The sequence below is a fragment of the Olea europaea genome, chromosome 15, assembly GCF_002742605.1.
Source record: "Olea europaea var. sylvestris chromosome 15, O_europaea_v1, whole genome shotgun sequence".
Lineage (NCBI taxonomy): Eukaryota > Viridiplantae > Streptophyta > Magnoliopsida > Lamiales > Oleaceae > Olea > Olea europaea.
The window spans coordinates 1,782,752-1,802,059 of NC_036251.1; the positions used below are offsets into that span (position 1 = coordinate 1,782,752).

The 19,308-nt window shown below is 37.0% G+C and overlaps 2 protein-coding genes across 2 annotated transcripts in view; both read right to left on the reverse strand.

Annotated features, from left to right (window-relative positions):
- The window catches only part of LOC111409787 (protein NRT1/ PTR FAMILY 4.6-like), a 5,671-nt gene extending 3,765 nt beyond the window's left edge, over positions 1-1,906 (reverse strand). The window contains exons 1-5 of the mRNA XM_023039824.1: positions 1,750-1,906; positions 1,592-1,661; positions 1,222-1,427; positions 681-1,112; positions 218-342 (exon numbers count right to left, since the gene is read on the reverse strand). Of these exons, the coding sequence (XP_022895592.1) occupies positions 218-342; positions 681-1,112; positions 1,222-1,427; positions 1,592-1,661; positions 1,750-1,752 (836 nt within the window). The 5' untranslated portion in view covers positions 1,753-1,906. The remainder of the gene's footprint in view (positions 1-217; positions 343-680; positions 1,113-1,221; positions 1,428-1,591; positions 1,662-1,749) is intronic.
- A 2,201-nt stretch (positions 1,907-4,107) lies between these two features.
- Positions 4,108-11,620, reverse strand: LOC111411098 (protein NRT1/ PTR FAMILY 4.6-like). Its single transcript, XM_023041665.1, has 7 exons — positions 11,586-11,620; positions 9,390-9,453; positions 9,175-9,244; positions 8,826-9,031; positions 8,306-8,716; positions 7,548-7,672; positions 4,108-5,357 (listed from the first exon to the last, which is right to left on the reverse strand). The coding sequence occupies exons 1-7, from the start codon at positions 11,618-11,620 to the stop codon at positions 4,433-4,435; spliced, it is 1,836 nt and encodes a 611-aa protein (XP_022897433.1). The 3' UTR covers positions 4,108-4,432.
- Between the last annotated feature and the right edge of the window lie 7,688 nt (positions 11,621-19,308).

Below are 19,308 nucleotides of genomic sequence, written 5' to 3' on the forward strand. Positions count from 1 at the left end.
TCCACACCACCTAACAAACATGTTGTTAGAGGATAATTTTGTCCTATTCAGGAGATGGGCTAAAATATCACCCGACTCATATCAATGCAACTATGATGTAGTTAAATCCAAGTGGGGGTGGGTCCAAGAAGGAGATTAACTGCTTTCTCCAATAATAATTAGTTCAACAGAAAAATAAAAAATAAAATAAAAATAAAAATAAAAATAAAAACAGTACCTAAACTGTTCAGTATGAGCAATCTTAGTATCGGTGGAAGCTGATTCTCTCTCATTAATCTCATACAATTCACTGGGGCTCTCTGGAGGTGGCAACTTTCTATTCTTTATTGCCACAACAATAACCTGAGAATCGGGGTTAAAAAAAAAAAAAAAAAAGACCTGAGGACCCTTTTTTTTTTTTTTTTTTTAATATCTTAAACTGTGATATAATGCATTATTCATGACATTAAATTGTGATATAATAGATAAGCAAATAGAGTTTCGCCATATCTGACATGTATCTTGTCGGACATACGAGTGTGTGCGCGTTGGTGCACTCTAAGCCTCTGTGAAACTGACCTGGCCCAGCTCATTGGAAACCATTAATTTGAATGCATGGATGGTGCAGTCAGCATTGAAATCTTAAATATCTGAAAATAGGCAAAATGTGTGCACGAGCATGTGACAGAGGAGATAGATACCTGTGCGATTCTTACTAGAGGGTTTTTTCCCGGGACTTGAAGGCGGTAGAAAGGCTTTCCGTGGGCAAAAATGATAAAACCAACATATGCACACACAAAAGTTATGAGAAAACCCTTCCACCATTTGTGGCTACCCTCGATTGTGCTAATGTAAACTATGACAGTGGCTCCAACTAATGTACCGGTTAACATACTGAGCAAGAGCCAATTGAAATAACTTGCAAGACCCTTGGCTTCCTCTGGGTCCTTCTGATCAAATTGATCAGCACCAAGTGCAGGAAGTGACCCTTTAACCCCACCTGATCCCAGTGCCCATAACCACAGGGATGTAGAGAACATGATTGCTGATCTACGTGTCATACAAAAAAACTTGTCACAAGATGCTGATTGCAACTCCTCGTCATGAGCTTGAGCCGTCATCATCAGTAGAGCCTAAGGAAATAGATGAATACAAACTCATTTCTCAGGATTTGGGACTTGCTATGAAAGAAAGTTTAGGCAGAAAAGGGTACTGAGGAGAAAACAGGGGAAAGAAACTAACAGATATTTCAACCATCCCAAAAATCAGACAAGTGTGGAATCTGTTTATATACGTGTCCGAAATGAAGCCACCGACAACAGATAGCAACAAAGCTGATACCATCAAGTTTGGGAGAGTATTAGCAGCACCAGGTAGATCAATACGGAGATAGAGCACCAAGCTCACTATGTTTCCAACACAACCAATGTTCTCCAATGCCACCATACCTTTAAACGTACAAAATATGGATACACTTTACAGATTTATGTAGTTAGAAATCTTTACTTACATCTTTGGTAAAGAGGATTGGATAACAATGAATAGTATTAGGGAAGAAAAACAAGATAAATTCTTGTTCATCATACTTTTCAGTTGAAGTTCTTGGTTTTACCGTAAATGAAATAAGTTGCTTCGAATCCTCCTTTCCCTCGAGTGTTGTACTCCGGCTTAGCTTCTTCTTCCTGTTTGCATGACATAATACATTAGTGGCATACTCTGTAAAGTGGACTAAATAATAAACGACTGGCGGTAGGTATTAGAAATACATACCATGGGTGGGAGCTTGGCAGCGAGAAGCTAACTAGCAGACTATGTTTAGGATGGAAATGTGAATAAGCGAAAGGAGGGTTTGGCTTGATCATATAGATAGGGGTAGAGGGAACCTTGTATATAACGTCCATTGGTTGTCTTCTTGTTCTTACCGTCATTTTTCTCCTCTCTGTTTTTCTATATATTTATATATGTACAAATATATCTCGCAGTTGAGTTTAATGTTTACTTCCACGAGGCGGTGGTAGTGGAAAGGTGATAGATATATCATATATATGTATATACAGAAATACTTTTGATCCTCGTGTTCTGTGGCGATTAATATTTGGCTCTTTACCCTTGTAGCCTCCTTTTAAACAGCTCATTACAATCTTGCATGTAAAGAAATTAATTCAAGAGGATGACATTTCTTAAGCATAACATTATTTTCACGTTTAATTATGTTGAGGCCATTCAGTTTATATTTATATTTATTTATTTTTTGAAATTATTATCAAAGATTGTGGGAGGAATTATCGGAGAGATGGACTTTTTACGTGCTTTTAATGAGTCACATATCTGATTTTATTGAGTATAATATAAGTGATTAACTTGTTTTGCATTGTAAAATAGAATTCGTCAAGGAGTTGCTCCTCGAGATAGATGGCAATAAATCCAATAATCCAATCATCATCAACTTGGGATCTCGCACTTTAGAAGAAACTAATCTTCATGAAATGACCTTATATATAGTATTATTATTTACTAGTCATATTACTCATATCCAGCCATTTTAGTTGTAGACGTGCTTACAAGGTCATGAACTTGAGGAAATTAAATATATTTGGCTAGAATATGACCCAGGTTTAATAAATGAAAAGTTTGTGGCTTTGTTTCAGTGGCCTTTTTGAAAGTATTTTGAAGCAATCTATCTTTATCTATTAATGGTTTGTTTGGTCAGGAAGGAAGTGAAAACGGGAATTAAAATTTTGGAAGTTACGGGTTAGAGTTTTACCACTACTCGATCATAAAAGTTTCACTCATTAAGATTTTTAATAAAAAAGTGAATTCGTCATGCATGTTTAAGCTTTTATATGATACGATGTCAGAAGTCAAAAAAGCTAAGGGATTGTTTTCTTCGTGTTTCAGTTTTGTAATTTTGAGTTTTGAATTTATTTTGGGTTTTGTGTTTTGAGTGTCCATTTTGAGATTATTGAAAAAGCGTTCTTTTTTTTTTCATTTTAGAAAACTATTTCGAAAATGAAAAACATGTTCATTTTAGAAATTCTCATTTTCTCTTATCCAGCCACTGCCATTTTTGCCCCCTCCATGAGCGGCCGTCGTCTATCTCACAATCCTACCACCACCCACCACCTAGACCACCAGATCTCAGCATTAGTTGAACCCATTTTCGCACAAGCCACGAATTGCACTGTAGGCCTTCGCGATGATCAACATTTGGAGTCTGCACTTTAGAAATTTCGATTGTTGAATTGTTGTTTATGGTAAAATGGGGCCATGGTTTGGGTCAGTTTATGGTGGGCAATCGACCAGTGGTGGTGTGCGACCTTGGGTGTCGTCGGAGGTGGAAATTCCGGTAGAAGCAGTTTGCCTGTTTTGGCAGTTTTGAGGATGACTTTTGATCGATTTTGGTATATGTTTGGGTTGTTCTTTGTGTGGTAATTGAAGAAGGGATTGAGGGCTTCGCAATGGTATGTAAATCCAATGGTTTTGAAGGAGGTTGGCTGGAGTTTAGAGGGATGGAAAGTGGCGGTTTTGGAGGTTTCGCTGGAGGTTGGCACAAGAAAGTTGGGGAAATGTTTTGGCAGGGTTTGGCTTCAAAACTGTAGTTCCCGTGATTTGGATTTTTGGCGTGTTTTCTACTTAAAACAGCTAAAACGACATTTTTGCCACTTTCTGTTTTCTTCACATTTTTTTTTCCGTTTTCAAAAATTCGTTTTCGAAAACCAGAAAGAGAACGAGTTTTCACCGTTTTGAAAAATCAAAAACAGAAAACGGTCGAAAAGAAGCAAAGAGAATAGCCCCTAAGAAATTTCATGTTCTTTTCCGTAAGCTTTGATATGATATGAGTATATGCTTTAGGGTCGGGCGTGGTTCGATTCGATTCTGTTCTAACGAGAATCAAATCGGACCCGAAATTTTTGGATATTTAGTAAGTGGAATCGTCAGGTCTAAATTTAATTATGAAATAGTTCTGGTTCTGTTCGATGTTCTCAAGTTTCGTACTATAATTAATCAACTTATACGAAAGATGGAAAATAGGCTGAAAATATTTTTCCTCCAGCTTTTTTTGTGAACCCCCATTCTTTCGTAAATTACAGCATTGCACCTTTTCAACAGAATTCAGTAGGGAGAGAGTCACTTTTCTTAATAATGCTCAAAAGCCTTCTAAACATTTTGATTCAAACTGAGGGCTGCCACACAAACCATTTTGAATTTTCAAAAATCAATTGAATTTACTTAAGAACTCAAATCTTTTACAGACTTGTAGTTGTAACTGAATATCTAAAAGTGAGTTCGACCATATTATGTCAAAAACATTTACAAGGTAGTTCATATTCAGAACAAAACGAAGCCAGATACAAAAAGAGGACAAGCCAATTATCTTGAGTGATCTATAAGTATATTTGAGCAGTTTGGAGCTTTCATTTCTTGTTCATGTAGTTTGGATATCACCAATTTGTCAAACTTTCCCATCATTTGCTTCAGTGGTGGTTTCTCCATTTGTGGCCTTGAATTCATCTTCCTCAGCTGTCTCGAGGAGTGATACAACACTTATTGATATCGATTTGGCCATGGTAGAAACATTTGTGTCTTCTTTTTTGTCCTTGTACCATGTTGCCCAATAGAGATGGTTAAAGAAGTTGAGGACACCAAGAATGGCCAGAAACCAATAGAAGAGATTCAAATTATTCTGGTCCAAGGTTTCTCCTTCCAACCACCTTTGTTTGCTAGGTGTAGTTCTCATGGTTACGGCATTAATGGTGTCAACAAATATAGTGCTCAAGAAGTAGCGAAATGATAGTGAAATCCATGTAAATGAAGTCGAAAGGGCTCGCATGCCTGAAGGGGCTTCCTTGTAGAAAAATTCCAACAGCCCAACTAGAGTGAACATATCGGCTATCTCGGAAATGCCATATTGAAACGATAACCAAAAAACACTAATTGGCTTTAATGGATTCTTCAAGGATTGGTGCTTTCTCTTAACTTCCACTAGGGCTGCAACTACCATGGACAGGGCTGAAAGGACCAAGCCGACCCCTACGCGTTGAAGTTGAGTAATCCCTGATGGATGCTTGGTAATTTTGCGTGCAAATGGCACAAAAGTAAATTCATAGATGGGGATAAAGATGATCTTGAATGCTAGGGCAATTAAAGGTATTGATGGAGCAGGGACTTCTAATGAGCCAAGTTTTCGGTCCATTGTGTTGCCTTGCTGCGCTGAGAAGATTTGTAGTTGTGCCAGACATATATTCATTATAATTGTGCTGGCTATGATAGGTAACATTCTTGTCAAGACCTTTACTTCTTCCACCTGCGTCACCGTGCAGACTATCCATGGCAAGGGCTGGGCATCTTTGGGAAAAATTGCAGCTTTGTCAAAGGACCTGGATCAGGCCGTGTTATCTTGAGGAATCAGCAACCATTAGCAAAATAAAAAATGCATTAAGGTACATAATTTGTATGCATCTTTTCTGGTTGAGGCCCTGTATGAGCCGCATTATCTGAAAAAAATACATTTTTAAATAGTGATTTGATATCATTTCAACCACACATTTTTCCAATAAAATAATATTACACGCAAATTCAAAACTTTTTCTTATTTTTTAAACACACATTTTCCATCAATCTATTATTCCAAAATACATTCTTTAAAAATAATGTGGCTCAAACACACACACAATGTCTGATTTAAGTTTCATGCTTCAAAATTATGTCAAAGATTTGAATTTGGGTTTCCTTCGAAGAAAAAATGAGGTTGTAACACTCGAAAATTTTAGAAAAAATTTATTTTGTTTTATTGGTCATATATTTTTAATTTGAAAAAAAAATGATGACTACAATGAAATAAGTTTAAATCTCTATTTTATTTGGGCCAAATACTTAGATATTGATGGAACAAGATTTAGTATATTAATATTGGACTAATTTTGTAGGTTTTAATCAATTAGAAGTTTTTGACTCGAGAAATAGTTAATTTGGATATGTTAAGCCTAAGATATTGACGTTTAAAGAAAGCTATTATCTAATATTATTTTATTAAATTGAAGACCGCCATGTGTGCTTTGGATGAATACCATCAAAATTTTTAAAAATAGTTACAATCCCAACATCATTAGGTAGGTGCTAGAGAATTAATTAGTTAAAGGTTGAACCCCAACCTTAAGGATCCCCCATCGCCTTGTCCCTGTAGCATCGTGAGAGATGTTAATCGCGGGATGTGGCCCAGCAGGCCAGGGAACAAGAACTGTCTGTACACTGGTGCTCACAAAGAGTCTCAATCCATATTTCAGGAATTGAATCCTCACACTGTAGTTATCAGCAAGGCTGAGTATACCTCACTCTTATTTTTTGCATTACTGGAATATGCTTCGAGGGGCAGAGAATTAATTAGTTTGTTATAGGATAGATATGTAGAAAATCAAATCTTAGCCCACCAACCGCGTGTATATCTTGGATAGATCTAATTTATAAGCAAACATTTTTAGCTGATTAGGATAAAGATTTTTTAGGGTTCATTTGATTGCAAAGGTGAAAAAAGCAAACTAATTCCATGTAAGTTGGAAAAGTAAAACACACCAAAACCATAGGAATGCATTTTTCATGGAATTGGCCAAAAACATGTTTTAAGTGTTTGTACCTTGAAATTCGAATTTCATTTCCACTTTTGTATCAAACAGCCAAAGTAGACATTACTACATGGGACATGACAATATTTCATACCCACAATTTCCCCTTATCCTATCCACTAATCGTATATGGGTGTACAAATGCAACCCAGATTTTTATTTCACACACATTACTACACGGGGACATGACAATATTAAGATTTTAGATAAAATTAGATTTTTATAAAAATTGATAGAATATGTACTTGAAAAGTTTTGAGTTCTATAAAATATGTGGTTTAAATTAATTGTTGACTTTGACTTAATTTATTACTTAACTTTTTAGTTGAACCAAACAGCATCTAAAGGCTTGTTCGAAAGTGATTTTGAGAATTGATTTTTGACCGTTAGGAAAAAAGTGGGAGTCACCTAGAGAGAATAAGTCAAAAATTACGTCTGGAATAATGAAATAACGATTAAAAAATCAATTTTTTGGGGGTGAAAAATCACTCCCAAACAGAGCCTAAGTAAGGTTAATAGAAAAAAAAACAATTAAAATCTTGTTCATAGTACTTTCGAGTCTCCTACGTAGAGTATGTTCGATACTAATTATGATAATTAATTTTTTTATCGTTAGAAAGAAAAGTTGGTTTCACCTGTGAATAAATTAGTCAAGAATGACGGCTAACTATGTGAAGTAGCAATCAAAAGATTAATATTTTGGCTTGACAAATCAAAACTAAATGGGGGCTTAACAAACATGCTGATAGAGGATAATTTTGTCTTATTAAGCTCCATAGCACCTGACTCATATCAATTCCACTGTGATGTAGTTAATTCCAAGTGGGGGTGGACCCAAGAAGGAGATTACTGGTTTCTCCAATAATAATTAGTTCAACAAAAAAATTAAAAAAATAATAATAAAATAAAATAAAATAAAATAAAATAAAATAAAAATAAAAACAGTACCTAAACCGTTCAGTATGAGCAATCTTGGCCTTTGTGGAAGCTGATTTTCTCTCATTAATCTCATACAATTCACTGGGGCTATCTGGAGGTGGCAACTTTCTATTCTTTATTGCCACACCAATAACCTGAGATTCGGGGTTAAAAAAAAATGACATGAGAACCCATTTTTTTTTTTAAAAAAAAAATCTTAAACAGTGATATAATAGATTAGTCACGACAACAAATTGTGCTATAATAGATAAGCAAATAGCGTTTTGGCATATCTGACGTGTATCTTGTCGGACACACGAGTGTGTGCGCGTCAGTGCACTCTAAGCCTCTCTGAAACTGGACCTGGCCCGGTTTATTGGACACCATTAATATTTTTTTTTTTTTTTAACGAGGTGTCCCAACTTGCGCCAGACTATATATCCTCGTTCCTGAACCTCCGGCCCCTCAGCTGCTCAGGGAGGTAAATCGCAGGATGTGCCCTTGTTGGTTCCCAGGTTCCCACATGGCTTTTACTCCTTCCCCAAAGGAAGCCTCCTCCATGGTGATTAATCCACAAATAATTCCTCCTTTATTGGATCAAAAGTTCCCACCAGGAATCGAACTCCCCACGCTTGGTTTCAGAGCCCCCCAATGTGATTGTTCCGCCAATTTGGATGTGCCCTGGGGGCTATTGGACACCATTAATTTGAATGCATGGATGGTGCAGTCAGCATTGAAATCTTAAATATCTGTAAATAGGCAAAATGTGTGCACGAGGAGATTGTTACCGGTGCGATTCTTACTAGAGGGTTTTTTCCCGGGACTTGAAGGCGGTAGAAAGGCTCTTCATTGGCAAAAATGATAAAACCAACATACGCACACACAAGAGTTATGAGAAAACCCTTCCACCATTTTTGGCTACCCTCGATTGTGCTAATGTAAACTATGACAGTGGCAATACTGAGCAAGAGCCAATTGAAATAACTTGCAAAACCCTTGGCTTCCTTTGGGTCCTTCTGATCAAATTGATCAGCACCAAGTGCAGGAAGTGAACCTCTAAACCCACCTGATCCCAGTGCCAATAACCACAGGAATGCAGAGAACATGATTGCTGATCCACGTGTCATACAATTTAACTCGCCACAAGATGCTGGTTGCAGCTCGTCGTTATGAGCTTGAATCGTCATCATCATTAGAGCCTAAGGAAATAGATGAATACAAACTCATTTCTCAGGATTTGGGACTTGCTATGAAAGAAATTTTAGGCAGAAAAGAGTACTGGGGAAAAAACGGGGGAAAGAAACTAACAAATATTTCAACCGCCCCAAAAATCAGACAAGTGTGGAATCTGCTTATATAAGTGTCCAAAATGAAGCCACCGACAACAGATAGCAAGAAAGCTGATCCCATCAAGTGTGTGAGATTATTAGCAGCACTATATAGATCAAAATGCAGATAGAGGACCAAGCTCAATATGTTTCCAACACAACCAATGTTCTCCAATGCCACCATACCTTTAAACGTACAAAATTTAGATACAGCTTTATGTAGTCAGAAATCTTTACTTACATCTTCAGTAAAGAGGAGTAGTATTAAAGAAGAAAAACGAGCTAAATTATTGTTCATCATACTTTTCAGTTGGAGTTCTTGGTTTTACCGTAAATGAAATAAGTTGCTTCAAATCCTCCTTTCCCTTGAGCGTTGTACTTCGACTTAGCTCCGTCTGCCTGTTTGCATGACATAATACATTAGTGGCATACTCTGTAAAGTGGACTAAATAATAAACGACGATATCAGAGCAGAAAGTAAAGTTGAAATTCTATTCATTGTCGTGTTCAGTCCAACCTAGCACTGCTTGCAGACCAAACATACTCTAGACGACGTTAGAAATACATACCATGGGTGGGAGCTTGGCAGCGAGAAGCTAACTAGCAGACTGTTTAGGATGGAAATGTGAATAATTGAAAGGAGGGTTTGGCTTGATCATATATATATAGATATTGGAGTAGAGGGGACCTTGTATATAACGTCCATAGGCCACCTTCTTGTTCTTATCGTCATTTTTCTCCTCTCTGTTTCTCTATACAATACAAATATATCTCAATTCTCACAGTCGGGTTTAATGTTTACTTCCACAAGGCGTTGCTAGTGGAAAGGTGATAGATACATCATATAAATGTATATGTAGAAATACTTTTGATCATTCCTCGTGTTCCATGGCGATTAATATTTGACTCAGCCTCCTTTTAAACAGTTCATTACAAATCTTGCATGTATAGAAATTAATTCAGGAGGATGATATTTCTTAACCATAATATTATTTTCCGTTTTAATCATGTTGGGGCCATTCAGTTTATATTTATTCTTGGAAACTGTTATCGGAGATTGTTCAGGGAGATGGACTTTTTACGTGCTTTTAATTGGTCATACTTCTGATTTTATCAATGTCATCAAAACTGGTCTAGTCTAGTCAATTCAACCGGTAAAATCGGGACGTGCCTAAAACTGGGCCCAGATTTTTTCTTAAGGACCGCCTGGAATGTCTCGTTTTCTCATCGATTTTATATTAAACACCAATCCAATCTCGCATTGGATGGGTTTAGTGCCCTAACGTATTAGTTTTTTCCCCTCAAATAATGAAATGTATTATATTACGTGTAAGCAGGCGCAGAATTAAGGTTGAACCAATAATAATAGTAGTAGTAGTAGTAATAATAATTAATAAATAAATAAATTTCTAGACCGTAAATTGGGTCGAGGGACTGGACCAGGCTACATCCACTCGTGCATGTAAATTAAGAATTGACATACAATTTTATATTTCAGTTTTGGGCAAAATTAACTGATATTCCATGTTGATTTTAGACCGAATATGAAAATTTTACAAAGTGCATATTTGATCCAGAATAAAATCAGATTATTTTGCATATTGTGATATTTTGAATTTGGAAAGAAAGAAAAATTGATTAAATATGGAAGAGTAATTTACCATTATACCCCTAAGTGCTTTTTTTTTTTTTTTTTTTTTCATAACCCTACGAAGGGTATCAGAATCAAACAATAATTTGTTGATACTGTTTTATGCCAAATGCATGTAATTTATTCTTCAGTGGTCCCATCAACTTTTCCTTCAACAATCGAGATCAAACAGACCGCAAAGTGAGTTATGAAAATGATTAGAAGGCTTGTTACTTGTGCTTACTAGTTACTAGTACTAAATTATGAAATTTGATATATGAATTTATTTTATTTGAAATAATTTATAATCAATAAAACTCTGACCATAAAGGGTAATATATTGCCAATCCACAATTTAACATTGAAATATAGGGTCTAGAAGTCGAGTAGATCAGTACGAATATTCAATAATTGAACCGTCATCCATTATCCTCATGTATGTCGTAAATGAAATCATAAATTACTAGAATCCCCATAAGATTTTTAAAAAAGAATTATAAGCTAAGCTAACAGTATAAATTATCTTTTCAATATATAGTAAAAAATAAAATAAAATATGTTAGCAAATATCTAATAGAGCATTAACATCAAATTTATATAATAATAAAAAAGTTAGAAAAACAACAATAAGTACTAAATCGTACGAATATTATTAACTACATAAATTCATTCATCCGAGAACAATATAACAACCAACATGATCGACTATTTTGTCCACCTCATCATTTCATTTGCATCACATCAGATCGTTTGATCAAGGTAAATAAATTAGGGGAATTATCAAAAATGTCACTTTTTTGAAAATTGCTATAAAACTTTTGATGTGCACTAAATTTTATAAAAAAATGTCACTTTTTTGGTGGAAAATGTCCAAATTACCCTTAATCTCTCCTTTTTAGGAGCATTAAATGCTCATTAATGGTAGTCTCCAATTCAATCAATTGTAATGATTTCATTATTTAATTTGTATATTATAATGATTTGATAAATGTATATTATATTGTATAATATGAGTTGACTAAAAAAAAAAGAGAAAAGACGTAAAAAAAAATTTAAAAGAAGCAAAAATAAGATAAAAGAAGCAAAACAATCCTAGTTCACATCAAATACATCCCTTCTTGAAAAAACCCTCCATTTTCTTTCATGTTCTTTATTTCTATATCAACAATATATTGCTATTCAATTCATCATCCATTTGGAGAGGTTAGTTATTACAAATTATTTATATTTTTATGTAATAACTTATTATTTTTCACATATTAAAAGTAACATGATTATCAAAGTGAAGAAAGCATTTAAAATCACTATTAATGATGATGGTATTGTTTTTTCTTTTTCAAATCATTTTAAAGGGAAAATATACCAAAAATATTTAGGCAAATGTCAACTATTTCATATTTAATGAAGCAGTCATTTGTTTATGGAGATCTGTAGAGCAATGAAATAATTGTTGTAGTTGAGAATTGATTATAACCATTAATATTTTGGAGAAAGTAACAAACAAACATGCCTTAAACTTGTCGGCGGTCTCGACAGTTTATCTGTCGATCTCGACATTTATAAACTATCGAGATCGACAGATAAACTGTCGGGATAGAGTTTTAAACTGTCAAAAGCGACAGTTGAAAACAGTTGACACCCTGCATTTCACATTCTCCTATTGTATCGGTTTAAATATTCGAAAGTGCCCCTTTGATACTATTACATATCGACATATTGACTGTTCATAATTCTTATCGTTGTAATCCCTTTATTTTAGGTATGAACACCCATTTGAGATTCATCGTGTCGCGTGGGGAAGGTTTATTTACGCGGATGACGAATGGAAGTGGACAGGGGACAAAACCACATCCATTTTATGCCGAGAAATACTATCCTAGCCGGACTTCTGTTACGGTTGAATGACAAAGTTGGCATTATCGATCCGCACATCGAAATGAAATTGAAGTTCAAAGTCCAGAACATGAATATACCGCCAGCTGAAATACATGAAGATGAAGACCTCATGTGGTACATATTTGTTCATAGGAAACTGCTCTGTGCGTTACTATTGTGGAGACAAATATGCAAACTATTACCATGGGGAGGGATACGAATTTGCGTGACCATTTGTTTGCCGCAACGGATGTTCACCAGAACTTAGAACACGATGACGTGAATCATGAGCCTAGTTCCCCGTGAATAATGCAGTCGAAACGGGGAATTTTGATGATAGGGCTGCACCTGTAGACGATATGTTGGACGACCCATTCAATGGTACAGATGCTGCTAGTATTGCAGACGTTGACGCCCGAATGTCATCACAACATACTCGTTCGGGTACAGACCAATGGATTACAGCTGTGGATACACCCGATCTTGTTGAACGGCAAATATTATTGAGCAAGAAAGAGTTGTACTCGAAAATTCGTGTATTTGCTTTGCAAGACAAGTTTGAATTTTATGTAGGCAGGTCAAGCCGCAAAATATTAACCGTTGCATGCATAGACCGTAATTGCAAGTGGATATTACGTGCTTCGAGTGTGAAATAGACTTCTATATTCATGATCCGAAAATTCAACCATGTGCACACATGTTCGGTAGATATCTGTCGTAACGCACATCGACATGCCACTACTTCTGTAATTGTCGAGCACATTTTGGAAAAATTGGATAATCCATACCGGTTGTACGATCCTACCGCTATTGCATATGACATAGAACGCGAGTTTGGTGTTAAAATAAGTTACCAAAAAGCACATTGACAGTAGTCACTTGAAAGGTCCATACAAAGGTACACTTTTGCTGGCAACCGGCCAAGATGCCAACAAAAAGATATATCCCTTGGCACGGGAGATCGTTGATGCTGAAACAAATAGATCGTGTTTGTGGTTTATGTCCAACTTGAAAGAACTTATAGGAGACTCTGCTGAATTGGTGTTTGTTTCCGACCGGAAAAATAGCATTTCCAATGCCATTGCTCACCTATTTCCTTAGTCCCGTCATAGGTGCTGTATCTGGCATCTAGAAAAGAACTTAGTCAAGCGGTACAACAACGCAAGTGTAATATTTCTATTCAAACGAGCTGCACGAACTTCTCGGGTCGAAGAGTTTGAAAGACTTATGGGACAGATCCGTAGGGTAAGTGCAAGAGCGTACGGGTACTTAGAGCGAACAGGTTTCTGGTTTTGGTCACGAGCACTGTTTGTTGGTCAAAGGTACAACATTTTGACAAATAACAATGCCGAATCTTTGAACTCAATGTTGAGACATGCCTGTTCATTAACGATCACGTGCTTGATCGAACACATTCGACAAACTATGCAGAAATGGTTTCACGAACGTCGAACCAGTGCAACCACATGTACTGGCATGCTGTCGTTGAGGATGGAGAACGAGTTACGGACAACGTTTGAAGCAGGTACAAGGCTTTGAGCTCATGGCTTGACAGAACAGTTAACACAGGTTGGAATATCCAATGACATGGACATCGTCGACTTCTCTAATAACAGCTGCACTTGTCGTGAGTTTCAAATTAATCGTATACCATGCGTTCATGCCACTCGAGCTGCCTGCTTGCGAGGAATGTCATTGTATGACTTATGCTCACCGTATTACACATCGGAATATTGGAGAGGTATGGCGAAGCTATATATCTCATTATGCGTGAAGTGGACTGAATAGTCCCATACGAAAATTACAGGTACTCCTATTAGGCCACCCCATGTACGTCGTCCTCCAGGTAGACCACCCACAAGATGTCAGCGATCTAGATTCGAGTCCGCCACCGGACTCAGGAAATGCACTCGCTGTGGTGGACTAGGTTATAATCGGAGCACATGTTCTAACCTCATTGTACCACGGACCGTTTAAATATACGTTTGTAATAAATAGGCTTTTGTTCGAAAGTGGTTGAAGTTGTATGTGAACTGGCACTCCTATGTCGTTTGTAATGAAAGAATGTAAATATTCTCATTTTGTTATCATTATCGTTTGTTTGCTGACATTAGTGTTTCGTATGATCGCAACTAGTTAGAAGATATTGTAGTTGATATCCCTTCAGAACATCTCGACAGTTAAAGTGTCAGTCCCGACAGATGGTTATAGAGTATATAATATGACTTGTCCGAAATATTTATGCCTACATGATTACACTGTTACCCATTCAACTCTCTACTTATACAGATATTTTGAATCATGACATTTCTTTTACATTCCATTATTGTTTCTTAACAGCAGATATCGTCTTCTAATTTAGAGGGCTGACCTGATTAGTACTTTTTTCATACGGACATATTCATAAGACTCCACATACATGTAGACACCTAACTCCACCTACAAGGAATTTTAAAAATAACTTATTTTTCGATGCTTTCAAGTTCATGTATTAAGCCAGAACCAAGTAATCCCGACCAACCTACGTTGTCAATACAGTGAATTTGTTCATTCGAGGGTACGTCAATTTTCAGTAAACAAGGGATCCATACAGGGGAACACAAGTTTCATACGTACACAAATGAACCTATACTCTTACATCCCGACAGTTAATCTGTTGTTCCTGACAGTATACATGCCGTTCCCGACAGATTGTTTTTGTCCTTGTCCATAGTAGGTCCAATACCAAAATCTACCAAAATATGAAGAAAACAGTACGTAGACAATGGAGGTGCTCTTGGTCACCATTGCCGAACTATGTTACCAGATCCATTCCTGACAAAATACGAACTATACATTATTTCATACGCACCACATACCCATATTAACCACTTCATTGATTGTCTACACTCGAACCATCTTGTTCGAAGTCATCGGAGCTGATCACAATGATCTTGGGAGATGGAACATGAGCCAACCACGCGTCATCGTCAGACTCAACTTCCACCGGAACCATCAGTGGGACGACCCAATCAAGCACAGTCTTTGGACTTTGGGAAGCTTCACTTGCAACATCGTCGAGGTTCGAAAAAGGAACAACAGATGTGGCTCTCGTACCACGTTCAGAACTCGCTTCGTCATCGTCCGAAGCAATGACGATGGGACATAGTGGGGACGAACCGGGTGTTAGTAGCGGCTCCTCATGCTTGAATGATTCATTGCTCCCTGTTGACGACGCCATTGTTCTGATATGAAAATATTTACTGAACCTGTTGAGGAGTAAACATAGAGACTGCAATATGAATTTTCAAGTGTGAATATTTCAGGTGTCAATGATAATGTGGACTTACCATGCTATATATAGTAGATTTTTTGGAGAGATGCATTGAAGCTCATTTAGTGCCCCAACCACCAAGCCCCGTACAATTTAAATTTGATAGACAACTATGTGATGGATGATGGTCTAATTATACTTAAATCCCTAGGATATGTCCTTATATGGTGGCTGGGGTTGGAAGATTAGTACCAATGTGAGTTATGACTATTGAATTATTCTGGCAATGACTAAAAATGAGCTAAGCACGGTTTTCAATTCCATTTTCAGTTTTTGAATGTGGTGCTCCTTCCAGAAATTGAGAAAAAAATTTTCAATTTAACATCATGTGTAAGATTTTTTCCATGTTGCTGCATGTATTTGTTATAACATTACATGAAATACAACTTAGATGAATTGTGCTATGATGTTACTTATTTTTTACTCAGTTTAAAAACGAAAATCATAATGTATTCACGAGATTCTGATATTATTGTCTTTTAGATGACGCATCGAACTACACTGCATACTCTCGAGCTAGTGAAAATTCCTAAATACATAATTTATAGTCACATGCGCATGCATTAAGAGCAACAAATGACAACTTTGTACAAGTAATTCTGATATAACACATTCAGACATGATGTACAAAAATCGAGGATCGTCCATGTGCGCCTACGTACTGGGTTTATACAACATTCATTGCAACCAACAACAATTACATGAACTAGCTTGGCAAGCAAAAGTGTAACTGAATTTGGACCTGTTTATACAAAAATCATCGCAACCAATAACATAAAATTTGTTAATACAAAGTTCACCCCTTTCAAGCACCGTACGTGAACTCCAAGTTGCGATGCAGTGACCATGTATGGGGTTGAGGCATCTTCATGCATTGTCATCTGCACTTCAATAACCAAAAATGATCTAATGAGATCAAAGTTATCTTGGAAGTTAATTTGGTAAACGCAAATATACAGCATGGTCGACAAGAATAGTCAATTAAACAAATAATGACACGACGGTGCTCTTACATACATAAAGAAGTGCCACAATAATATCTTTGAATTGCATGTGATCCAAACATTATGGAGAATGAATCATGATTGACGATGTACGGTATGACAGATATTGAAGTGAACATGAGCAACTCCAACAATAATATCTTTGAATTGCATGTGATCCGAACATTACGGTTGTTTTGGTAAAAAATCAACCTAACCTAACCCATTTGTGTGTTTCAACCCAATCCAACCCAACCCAATCAAGCTTCGGTCGGGTCCGGTCTGGTCGGGTCGATCGGTTTTGACTTTGCGCAAAAAAGAAAAAACCTCAACAAACTAGAAATTACTCCACAAGACTGCAATGCTAAAGTATAATGAAATCCATAATCCAATGCAAAGAGCGGAAGCTAAAATTTAAAATTATAACCTTTGTTACTCAAAATTGGAGTGCTAAAATTGGCAAGCCTCACGAAACATATAGATACATTCCCAGTCAACTTACTGTCACTTAAATCCAACAATTGCAGCTAATAAATATTACCAGTATAATGAACTCCCACGGCCCACCAAGAAACTGAGATATGAGGTTGTTCATTTCTCCTAAAAACTTAGGAATTGCATCTAAAAATTGATTATTTTCGAAATCAAGAACTCATAATAACCCACATTAACCCACAAAACTAATCTCATTCGGTCATCCAACCCAATTCACAAGCAACCAGCAGCACAACATCAAATCCAGTGAATTTCATATACAAATACAAATAATTAGAAAATTGTCTTCCAAGAACCATACAATCGAAATGGAATTACGATTACCAATAAATGCCCAAACATACTAAAGTAATAAAGCATAATCAATTATTAAAAAACTTCAACTAAATCAGATATTAAGAATAATGGAAGTTAATCCAGGTTAAAGAAAAATACTTACCTGGATGGTAGCATAGGACGGTGGGGGATTGAAGACGGATACCGGCAGCGACAGAGGCGGAAGAAAATTTCTCATCTTCGTTCGTACAAAGCTGAGATTTTCACCATTTTCTCCCCACAATATCAAATATGAAAACACCGAAAGAGTGATAAATACTTAGGGTTAGAATCAACAAAATAAAGGGCGAATACTGGCTTCGTGATGGATTGGAGGAGACTAGGTTTTCTCTCAGGGGGAAATGGAAAACAGGAATAGGAAGGGTCAGGGAAAAGGGAGGGACCTTATACTCGTTTTATAATTTTTACACTTTTTTAAATTTAACTTTTGTATACGGGTTGGGTTGGTCGGCTTCGGGTTTTTTTTAAGGGATAACCCATAACCCAACCCAACCAGACAGAAAATGGCAGAAATAAAACCGAACCCAACCCATTTCATTGCAAAAACCGACCCAAACCGCTCGGTTTGGGTCGGTTTGATCGGTTTCGATCAGTTTTGCCCACCCCTTGAGAGATATTCAACTGAACGTGACAAAATCCGAAAATAATATCTTTGAATTGCATGTGATATTAACAGTACGGAGAATATTCGTATACTATTCGACATGCTCCTTTAGAATAACATAAACGTACGACTACGCAAAGACGAAGTCCACACAAACTTGAAATCATGTAAATGTTTCGCCAAAAATATCTTATTTCTTCACTCTCTTCACCCTCCCCCTGGTGTACGGAATCTTTGTAGATACAGCAGGATGTCGGACACGTGTCGATCGTTGCCTCTTTGTGGTGGGTGGGTCATTGCATTACACAGGTATGTTGGCCTTCCCCGACATATTGGTCGCACCGCTTACAAAATAATTCCACTTTAATTAGCACTTCATCCATTTGCATCACGAATTTTTATTAAGGTGACATGATGAGTTCTCCACCATAATGTGCTTACCATCCACCTCCACTACGCCACTAGCGGACGAAATAGGTTTGTCCAAGAGGTTCCCCGAACCACCGGAAGGCACTTCGTCATCGTGACTATTCTTTTCTGGTTTGGAATCCATACCGCGTCCACCTAGTATGAAATTAACATGCGACGAAATATTAGTAACACTGTATACTTCAAATAGTCGAGAATACATACTAGTGCATGAGGTCATACGTAAGTAAATGATCCAAATATTACGCGTTACTCTAAGCAGTGAAATAGAAGTAATCCACCGTAGTGTACGTACCGTTCGCCTCCGCTATGCCAGTAGGGGACGCAACACCGTCGTCCTCACATTTCCCCGAACCACCGGAAGTTACGTCGTCGTCGTCACCGTTGAGTGCTGGTTCGGATTCCATGCTGGCTCCACCTACGCATGAGTACCAATATACCCAATATTAAACCGCGTGTCGTTCAGGGTTTACAATATACACACTTTTGAATGAGGTGAGACCTAAGTACGAAATCAAATATTATGCGTTACTTAAGACACGTACCGTTCCACTCTTGCATTTCCTTGTCCATATCTTCGTCATGATCGACCGGTAACAGGGAGAAGCCTCTTTCATGCACTACAAAACAACATTTGCAAAAACGTAAGGGGGTTACGTATTTGCTAGTATCAAATAGTAAAGATGACATGAAAATGTATCCATAGTAATTGATGTACATACCTTGCGGTTCCGCACATTCCGGGACAGGGTCGGTCTCGCCTCCATTTCCGTTTAAGTCACAAATCCCATGTGTACT